At 37.8% G+C, this 12,910-nt stretch overlaps 1 protein-coding gene across 1 annotated transcript; it reads left to right on the top strand.

Annotated features, from left to right (window-relative positions):
• Nucleotides 1-1,145: 1,145 nt before the first annotated feature.
• On the top strand, nucleotides 1,146-10,716 carry drg1 (developmentally regulated GTP binding protein 1). Its single transcript, XM_079599464.1, has 9 exons — nucleotides 1,146-1,426; nucleotides 1,642-1,765; nucleotides 1,891-2,066; nucleotides 5,740-5,809; nucleotides 5,949-6,118; nucleotides 7,029-7,159; nucleotides 7,240-7,407; nucleotides 8,910-9,032; nucleotides 10,331-10,716. The coding sequence occupies exons 1-9, from the start codon at nucleotides 1,388-1,390 to the stop codon at nucleotides 10,428-10,430; spliced, it is 1,101 nt and encodes a 366-aa protein (XP_079455590.1). The 5' UTR covers nucleotides 1,146-1,387; the 3' UTR covers nucleotides 10,431-10,716.
• Nucleotides 10,717-12,910: the final 2,194 nt, after the last annotated feature.

Below are 12,910 nucleotides of genomic sequence, written 5' to 3'. Positions count from 1 at the left end.
TGCACATAAAAAAAAAACTATGCATAATATCTGTCTTGATGGCATCGATCAGAAATAATATTGTTAGTTTGGTATATGAACATATTTTTTGAAAAAGTGATGTTTTTCTTGGCGGCCCAATTTACCTTAACCCACTCATGTAAATTGGGCCATCATCTGTGTCAATGACACACATGTGTTTGAGTGTGAGTGAGTGAGTGAGTGTGTGTGTGTGTGTGTGTGTGTGTGTGTGTGTGTGTGTGTGTGTGTGTGTGTGTGTGTGTGTGGGTGTGTGTGTGTGTGTGTCTCACCATGACCCCACACACCCCCTGAACAGTAATAATGGTAGTAGATATTTTATTTACACACACATACACACACACACGCAGTTCCAAAAACTATGTGGGTTTGCACCTATTTTTTTACAGTCTATGGTTTGCACCCAAAATGTTTTTGTTTTTTTTAATGGCACATATGAATAAGTTTGTTTAATACACTTTAAATGTTATGTGGCTGTATAAGTAATTGTGTTTTAAAATTAAAATTGATGATAAATTACTATTTCCCTTTGCAGTTTGACTGGCCCATTTTACCTGAACAGTTGGCCCATTTTACCTGAAACTGCTCATGCAAAAAAAGTTGGCACAGCTGATGTTTCAAGAACTGTAGGGCCTAAATAATTATATTTAATAATTATTGTGTTTATTATATTAACACAAAATGATAAAAAACAGTCATTATTAATCATAAAAACACATGGAAAGGGCATATATGGTGTTGTATTATTGTCCCAAACGATTTACCGAAAAGTGGCCCAATTTAGCTGATATTCACCCTATAATATATATATATATGTATATATATATATTTTTATATATATATATATTAAAAAAAAATGTATCTCTTGGAAAGTCTAAGAAACTTTTTCTGTGGAGTTTTTTCCTTTTGTCCTTAGGGCAAATGAAACCGATTTTTATTTGTTTATTGTAGTTTCTGTTCACCACTATAGAATTCACATGTAGTTATTATGCTTCACAATATAATTATTTTGCTTTGTTAATGTTTCCGATTTGAACTCGGAGGTACAGGGTTTTCCCAGGTGGTGTGCACCTAAAGGCAGCAACAGATCACAAAGACGTTAGAACACCCCTTTCATCTATGCTTGGTATTCCAAAATATCTCTGGAAAAGTAGAAGAACTGTAAGTATTCGCTCCTGTCCAGTAGGCGGAGCCATTTTGTCAGGCACGAGAAGAGGCAAAATATCGCGAGAACAGAGCGTGGCGTGAACAACTCATGGCAAAGAAAGCATGTCAACGGTGTGCTTACGAGCCAACACGCTGCTTAACTAAATAAGTAACATCAACTTTTTATTTTTGAAGTAACGGCTGTGAAAGGACCAACGCCAAAATGAGTTTACTCGCCAAAATAGCCGAAATCGAGAACGAGGTGGGTTGACATTTACAGTAATGTATGAGAAATAGCCGTTAGCACTTTAGCGCCAAACCAATTCAATAGTGAATCCTGATGCTTTTCATAAATTAACCTGATATTCAATAAACCGAGCAGCTAAATCTCACATAACAGTGAAAGCTGTGAAAATGTTTTGTTGTCTTGACATTGTCATTGTAAATGTGCGGTTTAATGAAGTGTCTGTCCTGCAGATGGCTCGTACTCAGAAGAATAAGGCCACAGCTCATCATCTGGGCCTGCTGAAGGCTAGACTAGCCAAACTGAGGAGGGAGCTCATCACTCCTAAAGGAGGCAGTGGAGGAGGCACTGGAGAGGGTCAGTGCTGCTCCATCACACACAGATCTCGGGAGCTTCATGCCCATGTTTTTATAAGGGGGTCCTGAGTGATTAAACTGGTCTGTTATTGCTTTGTTTTTTCACTAACCTGATTTTTCCCTCAGGATTTGATGTGGCAAAGACTGGGGATGCCCGTATTGGGTTTGTGGGCTTCCCGTCAGTGGGCAAATCCACTCTTCTGAGTAACTTGGCTGGTGTGTATTCTGAGGTGGCTGCCTATGAGTTCACCACACTGACAACTGTACCAGGAGTCATCCGCTATAAAGGAGCTAAAATTCAGGTGAATCTCTTTGCACAAGTTCATCATATGCCAAGCAGAGTGATTGTAATTGTGATATTTTATAGTGTGTTCTGTAGGGCTGGGCGTTGACACACATTACACAGTTCGACACTATTTTGACTCACAAGCTTGCGATTCGATACCAATCTTAATTCGATTCAGTAGTATTGATTCAATTGGATGTACATAAGGTACAGTACATGTTAATTTTTCCTAAGGAAAAAAAATATTAAAGTGCTGCTTCTCTTCGCTGTTTCTGGTTCAAAAGTGGCTTGACCTGGGGAATAGGGCTGCAACGATTAGTCGACATTGTCGACAACGTCGACAATAAAAAATTGTCGACAAATATCTTTGTTGTCGAGTAGTCGTTTGATCTCACGTGACCAATGTATGGGCCTGCAATATCGCATTTTGACCGCTACGACGCTGTAGCGCTAGAGTGTAATGCAGCCGTTAAATGCTTTTGCGGTAGAAGAAAAAACAGCGCGAATTACATAGACAGTAAATAAACGGCGAATTATGGCGGAGTATAAACGAGTTCGGACCAGTAAGGTGTGGGAAAGTTTCACAAAACTGCCAACTAAAAATGCTGTCATGTGCAATACATGCAAGGCTGAGCTTGCGTTTCACGGGAGCACAACATATGTTGGAGCACTTAAGAGAAAGCATCCCGGATCAAAAGGAGCCGGTGAGAGGTGAGTGTTCGATCTCCAGGTGAAGCTAACTAGTTGTAAATCTCTTTATTAGAGAATGCAATACTACCATTAATAAAAGTGATAATATTAAAAATTATAATATAAATACAGTAATGTGATTATTTATTTTGCATAGAATAAAGCTTGATCGAGCTTAGGAGTCAGGGCTGTTTTTATTATTGTAACACTATTAGGTAAATACGTTAGCTATTATATTAATATAAACACAATGAACTAACATGAACAAAAAAGTTAACAAAAATTAATAATGTTACAAATGTGCTGCTCATATTAGTTAGTTCATGTTAGTAAATACATGAATGTTTACAAATTAAACTGTTACCTTAGTGTGAATTGCTTCTAGATTTCAAACTAAACACCCAGTAAAGATGATGACTAAACAACAGTTTAATCACTAAGAGAGTTAAAATAAAATGTTTTTTCTTTGCAAAAAAGATATTTTCTTTGCATTCCTGCAACATCCACTCCAGCAGAACGGATCTTCTCAGCTGCAGGAAACATTTGCTCACAAAAAAGAGCAAGCTTGTCACGTGAACATGTTGATATGCTGCTGACCTTCCTTCATTTTAATTCAGCACTTATTTGAAAATCCAAAAAAGCCAGTGCAGAAAGGACACGAGTTACTTACTGCTTTTCATTAAACTAACTGAACACTTGGTTTTAGAAATAAAGCTCTTAATACTACTGCCAAGAGATATTTACATTCAAACATATTTTTGTCTGCAATGCAGTTGATTTATTTTTGTTGACCTGTTTAGTTGGAGGTTCATTAAAGTTCATTAAAACACCATTTCAAAAGCTGAAGTGATTTTTTTTTTTTAAAGATTATAATATGTATAACTCAATGTTTTAACTTATTGAAAAGGCTGAATAATCATTCCAAACTTACTGATTAGTCGTCAATATAATCGACGATTAGTCGATTAATCGGTCCAATAATCGTTAGATTAATCGATTATCAAAATAATCGTTTGTTGCAGCCCTACTGGGGAATGCGGCACTAGGGGTGGGAATCTTTTACCATCTCACAATTCGATTCCGATTCTTGAGGCCACGATTCGATTCAAAACGATTCGATTTTATCCATAATGATTTCTAATCGGGTTTCTGATCATGATCTACTCTCATCTGCTTTGCTATACAGAATGACAAACGGAGACTTTAAAGTGTCTTTTTCACATTTATTAAGTTCAATTCTCAGGGAAGTGCCTTTTATCAAAAACATTGTCTGGTTCTCAATTGCTACTCATTAGTATCTAGCTATAAAATAAGTTGGAACAAAACAAAAGTGCTTCTTCATAATACAAAATGGTTGAAAATAGATGCAGTTTACCACAAATATCATGTACACAACCGGTGAAGACAAAAAAACATCTATATTTCTCAGTCAGACACAGTAACTTAAAGAATAACAAGTTATGAAAATAAAGTGCTTCTTTCAAAATGAATAATAGTCCTACCCCTAAGCTACCTGGCGATGAAGCAGCGATAGACCGAGTTATTATTTTTTTTTTTTTGCCCTCTCGGAGTTGGCAGGGAGTTTCGTGAAGCACTGCAGTGTGCGTTGGTCTGCAGCTGGCGGCTGACTGTACGTTCACACCACCGCCGACTTGAGCTGCAAAAAAGCTATGGCCGCCCTGTCAAGGACGCTTGTCAAAAAGTACGGGGAATCTTGTTGACGCTTTGGCCGCTCTGACGTAGCAGCATTCAGTGTCACAATGAAATGTAAACAGAAAAAAACAAGCAATGCATTCGGCAGTTTAGGATATCGCACAAGATTTGTCAACACAGAAAACATTTCATCACTGGAGAGTTTTTTTCCCGACACCATCGTATTAATTGATTTTGATTCATATGCGCGAGAGAGAGAGAGCAGACAGCGCTCGGGTGAGCGCGCGCGCGCGGCCGGGGCTCTCTCTCTGCTCGTTCTTATGCCCTGTCAAACTGACAGGACTTAAAACACATGCAAATGGTAGGAACGAAAGATCTCCCTCTCATCCATTTGCTTCCTTTTTGTTTTAGTGATTTGCCGCTCACGTCCCGTATAGGCTAGTTACAAAAATGGAGGCGAACAGCCAGCTGATTTTATTTATTTATTAAATCGATTCTTGGACATTTCAGATCGATTCTGAATCGTTGCCAATGAGAATCTAGATTCGTCTGTGAATCTATTTTTTTGGCACACCCCTATGCGGCACCTGTAGCCCATTTCCTGCACACGCCTGTGCACGGTGGCTCTGGATGTTTCTACTCCAGACTCAGTCCACTGCTTCCGCAGGTCCCCCAAGGTCTGGAATCGGTCCTTCTCCACAATCTTCCTCAGGGTCCGGTCACCTCTTCTCGTTGTGCAGCGTTTTTTTGCCACACTTTTTCCTTCCCACAGACTTCCCACTGAGGTGCCTTGATACAGCACTCTGGGAACAGCCTATTCGTTCAGAAATTTCTTTCTGTCTTACCCTCTTGCTTGAGGGTGTCAATGATGGCCTTCTGGACAGGTCGGCAGTCTTACCCATGATTGCGGTTTTGAGTAATGAACCAGGCTGGGAGTTTTTAAAAGCATCAGGAATCTTTTGCAGGTGTTTAGAGTTAATTAGTTGATTCAGATGATTAGGTTAATAGCTTGTGTAGAGAACCTTTTCATGATATGCTAATTTTTTGAGATAGGAATTTTGGGTTTTCATGAGCTGTATGCCAAAATCATCCGTATTAAAACAATAAAAGACCTGAAATATTTCAGTTGGTGTGCAATGAATCTAAAATATATGAAAGTTTAATTTTTGTCATTACATTATGGACAATAATGAACTTTATCACAATATGCTATTTTTTTGAGAAGGACCTGTATCTCCCTTTGCTTCAACATCCTGGAATGTGGATTTGCAAATCTTCACAGTTTTTGTGAGTGACTTAAAATAAATGAGGCATTCAAATGTGACTATTTTTATTTGTTTTATTAGCTTCTGGATCTCCCAGGTATCATTGAGGGGGCCAAAGATGGCAAGGGCAGAGGACGACAAGTCATTGCTGGTAGGTAACAAACCATTAACACACAGATTCTCATTTGAAGACATTTTCAGTGCACTCCTGTCTTTTTAATTGTGCTTTAGCACCAGTTACTTTCACTTCCCGATCTTAGCGTTTCCCTAATCTTACCTCCTTCCAACAGTTGCTCGCACTTGCAATCTTATCCTGATCGTCTTGGACGTTCTGAAGCCTCTCGGACACAAGAAGCTCATTGAACATGAGTTGGAAGGTTTTGGTATCCGGCTCAACAAGAAACCACCAAACATTGGCTTCAAGAAGAAAGACAAGGGTGGAATCAACTTCACTGCCACTGTACGACTTCAGTGTGCTAGTAACCCACTATTGCATACATTTATAAAAGCATTGTTAAAGTCACTTCTCTTGCATAAAATGAACCTAAAAAACAAATATATATATATATATATATATATATATATATATATATATATATATATATTTAATCAAAGGTTTTAATTTATTGAAATTAATTACTTTTTATTCCATAAACACTTTGACTTTGTTCCTGGTTTAATAAACAGTAATACAATTTTAAGTAAAGGCTAATAACTTAAGTTTAGTTATGCATTGAATAATAATAATAATAATAATACAAAAATATATATTAATCATGCACATTTGCAGTGTCTATTATAATAGATTAATCTTTTCATTAATTAATACAAAATTAAAACCTCTTCCCTCCAATAACCAGTCACTCACTTCCCAGTCACTCACATGAGATCATAGCAATTAGCAAACGACATGTGCCAATCAATTACTGATGGACATAAGTCCTGTCCCACTTTTTGTTCCGTTTGAGAAGCCTTTTCATTCATATATACATCGCAATAGAGAAGAAAAGATGGTAGCAATTTTGGTTTCATGAATAGAATAGAATGAGGCATTTATATAGCGCTTTCATATGTACTACTGTACATCCAAAGCGCTTTACAATGATGTCGAGGCCTGTCCTCAACCACCACCAGTTCATGCTGATTTTAAGCAGTTCTTCGTGACATGAACATAATTTGTATGTCTTTAAATGTCTTGAAATGTAAGTTTACTCACTAAGATATGGAGAAGCATACCAGAAAAATGCATTTTACTTGAGTCATTTCTTCATTATGAACTATTTTATTTACGTCTTTTGTATTGTTTCTTAGTGTCTGTTATAAATCAGATCAGTTGTGTTTACAGTTGTCATCATGCTTTTATGTTTTAGTGTGCTCAAAGTGAGCTGGATTCTGAGACTGTGAAAAGCATCCTTTCAGAGTATAAGATCCACAACGCTGATATAACCTTACGAGGCGACTCCACAGCTGACGACCTCATTGATGTGGTGGAGGGAAACCGGTAGGACCATATTCACATCCTCCAGCCTCAGTCATTCTCACTTCAGAAGAGATTTTTCACATGGTTATTCTCTCCTCTAGGGTTTACATCCCCTGCATCTACGTACTCAACAAAATCGACCAGATCTCTATTGAGGAGCTGGACGTTATCTACAAAATCCCTCACTGCGTGCCAATCTCAGCTCACCACCGCTGGAACTTTGACGACCTGTTGGAAAGGATCTGGGACTACCTGCAACTAGTGCGCATGTGAGTTACCAGTACATGTTCCGCTAAGCTCGTTGCAATGCATTCTGGGGTTAGAATTTGGCCAGAACCATTTCTCTTAGGGAGGAGCGGGTACCTTGCAAGCACTAATGAAAATAATTAAAAGTGATTTAAATAAGTGATTTGGTGTAAATATTGTAGGGCTGCCCCCGACGAATAATCGCACAATTAACGACGGCAGAAAGTGCGACCTGATTGTTTTCTTTATTTTACAAAAACACATTTTGTTGTTGTTGTGAGTTTACACAAATACAAGTAGACTCTTTAGTTTAGGGCTGCACGATTAATCGCAATAAAACCGCAGGTGATTTGGTAAAGGCTGTGGTTATTTTATGCGCAAGCACGGCTGATCGGTAGTTAATGCTGCTCCATCTGATCACCAGAGGGCGCTCACGCAGACACGCCAAATATGCCCCGCTGCAGAAGTACAATAACACGCATCATTCCAGGAAATCCCTATCGCTGTAGCTGAATAAACAGAAGATTGAAACGCTTTGATTAATCATGACTAATGAACACACGACTGCCTTATTCTATCTAAGAAGCCACATCATCTCTCAGAAGGTGCTCAACTGTCCTTATGAAGTGAGTTTGGAGTAAAAGCATGTTATTAAATGTTGTCTTTTGTTGGACGAGGTTCTCATGTTTGGAAAGATGTTTGAAGCGTGTTGCTTTTTTCAAATGCATGTTATAAGTGACTCAGACCCGGTGCTTTCAGATGGAGCAGCGTTTACAGAGCCGCACATCAATGACAAGCTCGGCATAAAAAACAATTGCATCCTTTGCGATTTCATAATCGCGATAAGCCAAATCAGTTTAAGTGCGATTTAATGACAATTGCGATTAATTGTGCAGCCCTACTTAAGTTCAGTTCACTCAGTTTTTAATGATGTATTGCTCTTATATGTATAACAACAAATTTGTTGTTTCCGCTGTTATCAGGAAAAAAATGCTAGTGATGGTGCCGGCGCCTCCATGTCATGCAGTTAGCCTGCTATACTTCAGCTTCCACACTCCGAACAAACAATTAGATGTGCCTAATAGTATCGCACATTTATCAAGGTTAACTTTAGAGCAAGCAGCTGTGGAAAGTTGCTACTTGCATGTTTCCAATGATAAGCCATATTTGAGGTTGATGGATGAAAGGCGAACGTTTGGATTTCCTTCCCGACATACTGTAATTACCACAAAGAACCGCCGTTAATGATCTGCCCCCCCACACTAATAAAATCTTGGTCGTCTAAGTCTCTTCTCGTTGACTAATGTTAAGTCATTAGGGGTCAGCTCTAACACATTGTGTACTGAAATATCACTTTCAGTGAAAATGCCCTTTTGCCTGTGTGAAGCTTACAGCAACATGATGTAGAATAATTTACTATAATGTTCTACGGTGTAGTATTCACTGCCAGACTTTAAAGTTTACAATGGACTCCATGTATCATAAAGCCACTTCATAATGTATAACACTGACTGATATTTCACAGCTACACAAAGCCGAAAGGACAGCTTCCTGATTACACGTCACCTGTGGTGCTTCCAGATGAAAAGACAGCTGTTGAGGACTTCTGCTTAAAGATTCACAAAAACCTCATCAAAGAGTTAAAATAGTAAGTGAATTCAACATGTTTAAGGAGGCTCTTGTTTTTTTTTTTTACTTTGGTTTTCTGCAAATGGACTGGAACTGGTGATCTCATTGATTTTTCTCTCAGCGAAGACTGCTTTGAAGCTTAGGTGCAATTGAAAGTGTTTAGGTATTTCCTTTTTATGCTGTCCGTCATTTTTCATCTGTGTTGATAGCAAATGGCTCTGATTTAATGGCAGCACTGGGTATCTTTATTTCTCTCACATGATGAGCACAGTATCTTAAACTCAGTTCCAAGGTTAAAGTACATTACGTTACTTCCTTTGGTTTGGGAAGACCTTGTTCCTAAATTCTGCATAAGAGCCCTTCATTTTGGTAAAAAAAAGAAGAGAAAAAGCATTGATCACGTATGTATCTCTAACCTTTAGATATATTGTTATATTTAGTCTCTTATGAATTTTAATATCTATTAAAGTGTTATTTTATTATTCATATACTATTATATTATTCATATTTTGAGTTCGTTTTTTTTTTTATATATATATATAGGCTATACAGTTTTTATTTTAATTTGTTTATATTTTAATAATTGTTTGGTGCTTGTGTCATTTGTATTGTTTTTTATATTTGTTTAGCTTTTTTTTATTTATTTTAGTATTTCAAGTTAAACTATAGGCTTTTCATCTAAAATTTACATTTGATTTATTTCAATTAATACTTTAACAATTGCAACTGATTTTTTTAAAGGGGCAGAATCAGATAACAATGTCAAATTTAACCCTCCTCTTATGCCTTAAAAAAACAAAACCGCATAATTTCATGTGTAAATCCACACTTCACTTTCGGGTTTTGAGCTGAACACTAAAGGTGTAACAATTTAGTTTAAATGGTTTTATTTCTCATTTTTTTTGTTTAAGAAGCCTTTCAAAGATGTCTATTTCTTTTTGCCAAAATGCTTGTTACTGCAGTTATTATACAACTCGCACTGTTCAAAGGAGATCCCCTATTAATGTATGGTTTATTATAATTTTTTTGAATATACGGTAATTTAATTAGTCTTATTTTCTATTTAATTAGTTCAAGTTCTTGGTAACTTATTAACGGTAACTGCAGAACCTGATACTGTGGTAGTAGGTAAGGAAGGACAATACTGTTTTTATTTTTTTTTAATTACTCTCTCCAAACTAGCAAGACTTTATAACCTGTCAGAATGAATTTGGTGCAGATTTTTTAAATTGTCCCTTGTCAATGAAGAAAGATTTTTGTAAAACGCTACTGTGTTGAAACGTGCCTACTAGCCTCATCTCTGTCTTCTCTCTGCAGTGCGTTGGTGTGGGGGGCGTCAGTGAAGCATAACCCGCAGAAAGTCGGAAAAGACCATGTGCTAGAAGACGAGGATGTAATCCAGCTGGTCAAGAAATAAAAGGACTGATTCTTTGCATGATCATTACACTTCAAAAAAAGAAGTAACAAGACATTTCTAAATGCCCCGAAGGTTCTCATGGCACCATTGTTGTTTCTATAATTTTATTTTTGGACTCGTATAAGGTATGATTGTAAATCACACAAATCCATTGAGCATATGAAATAATGTCTTCTCATGTGGCTTTATTCGGCATCAGAAATGGTTTGAATGCAGTTATAGAATAAGTGCTAATGTGGGCTGCAAAACTAAGTGAACTTCAATAAAACCCTTGTATAAAAATCCATGGATGTCTAATTGTGACTGTTTTTCATGACAATTCAATTCACATTTTTTTGTGTACTGCTTTTCACAATGCACAGTGTTTCAAAGCAGCTTTACAGAAAATGCATGAGTTTGCATTACAATTTAAAGTGATGTTATTAGAGGTAACTGTCTAAGTTGTATTTCAGAAATGTATGTATACAAATCACAGTTAGCTAAAATGTATTAAAATAAAGTAAATGTACAAATAAAATGTACAAGTCAATAATTTATGCCAAAAAAAATCAATGTAATTTAAGGCAGAAACAATGAGCTAAAAATGAATACTTGCCGAAACATTTGATTCAAGTCTTTTTGTTGAATTGTCAGCATTGTTTACCAGAGGAACAAAATCAACTGAGATACCTAGTCCGTAACCAGCACTTCATATGGTTTAATCCAGTGGTCTTGTGGTCACACAACACCCTCCCCCGCTGTGACAATCAATCACTCAGGATAACCAGGCCACTTAGCGGATGAAACGGACGGGGAATGATACACACCCCGTCAGAAGCACTGATGCCCTTAAATCGCCCCACTCACTAGGGACATTTGACATTATGAATGTGTGATGGGTGCAATCTGCCTCAGGTTAATCAGCCAAAAAGCCTTTTTGTTGCCTTTGCATTTGAGCTGATATAAAGTCAACAATACTACAATAAAAAGCTATTCTTGTGGTAAGTACATTTGGAAACGTTTCTTTTAAATAGTGATTTTTCAGACCTGAAGTACTCATGAAAATTACTAAATTGTATTGTGAATACACATTTCAAGTTAGGTTATGATTTTCAGTGTTCCTTGGCTAGTAATTGCTCATTGTGAGTGTTTGTAAGAATATCTTACAATTCTTACAATGCTTATTCAGTAATCACAAACAACAAATTAATTTATCAAAATGTATGGTATCCCTATAGAAGGCCATCTTGTGATGACTACAAACTGTTACATATTTTCCACTGCAGTTTCTATTTAGTTATTGGGTAGTCTGCTTTAAGCTGTGCCAGTGCAAAATCGTTTCTCAAATCAGTTGAGATTAAACCGCAAAATGATCTACCTTTTCAGCACATCTAGAAAATGGGGATGCACTGAATGCTTCGACTGTGTTCTTGTTTTTAAAAATTGTGTACACTCCAAAATTATTCAGGTCTGGTCTTTTTCCATTAAAAATGATTGATTAAAAAGCATCATACCAGCCACCCTATTCACAAAACAATAGCTAATGCGGACAGTACAATAAATAATTTTCTCAAAGAAAGCGTAATTGAAAGATGCAGTATGTTATCATTGAGAACTTAAAGCGCAGCATCAGCAAACGCTTTAGTCTGGCATTCGTTTCTTCTGGTAGGGTTATTGGGTTCATGGAGATGAAATGGAGGCATATTCAGGCATTGATCCGAGTTTATATTTTAAGATGGTAGGGACGTACGCCAATGGTCTGCCAGTGCTCACCCATCAAGCTCCGCCCTTCCCCCACCCATCTCCCCCTGCTGCACTTTCCCCTGTAAATTATAGCAGCACTTTAGCTAATGAAAGAGTTGAAGTCCAGGCACTAATAAAAGCCATTAAGTGAATAAAGCGCTTCCCCCTCTAACAAAATTAAAGAATTTGCCCCCTCCTCAAGAGGGAGGACTCTGTATTAATATTTATGAATTGCGGAACTGGACCCTCTACCCCCTCCCAATGACATATACCCTGGCCCACACCACCCAACTTCTCCTCGGCAACCCACCTATCCTGGGTGATATTGTGTGACCCCTCCCGCAAGGCGGAGGGAGGGGCGGAGTATGGGGGTGTTGGAGGAGAGACATCCTGGACAATTTGCCTTCAGTCTGGCTAACAGGTCCAGTCCAGACGCCCAGCTCAGAACAGCAGCTCCTCCTCGCCCTCAGCTGATCTTAGTCGCCGATGAGTCGAGAGCAAGAGGCTTTGGTCCCGGCATGAAGATTCTCTCTCTGGGAACCTGTTGGAAGATCCTCTACAAGACCTCCTGTAGATGGTCTTCTGCAAGATTGAGGTGAGAGTCCTTTATGCGCCAAGTTGTTGAATGTCTTAACCGTTCCTTCTTTTCTTCTCACAGAGCTGCTCTGACAATTCCTTAGAACAGTTTTAGTGCACTCTAGGAATTAGTTTTGAGCCTTTTGGACAAGTCCTCTTCAAGGTAACAGATTTCCTTGCGC

The sequence above is a fragment of the Phoxinus phoxinus genome (assembly GCF_949152265.1).
Source record: "Phoxinus phoxinus genome assembly, chromosome: 23".
NCBI classification, from domain to species: Eukaryota; Metazoa; Chordata; class Actinopteri; order Cypriniformes; family Leuciscidae; genus Phoxinus; species Phoxinus phoxinus.
Note: the sequence above shows the minus strand (reverse complement) of the source record. Positions and strands in the feature narration are given on the sequence as shown.

Excerpts from the sequence above, each read along its gene's own strand:
- drg1 (XM_079599464.1), top strand. The coding sequence starts at position 1,388 with ATGAGTTTACTCGCCAAAATAGCCGAAATCGAGAACGAG. Across the intron at positions 1,427-1,641 it reads TAGCCGAAATCGAGAACGAG|ATGGCTCGTACTCAGAAGAA; the intron begins GTGGGTTGACAT and ends TCTGTCCTGCAG. Across the intron at positions 7,408-8,909 it reads TACCTGCAACTAGTGCGCAT|CTACACAAAGCCGAAAGGAC; the intron begins GTGAGTTACCAG and ends GATATTTCACAG.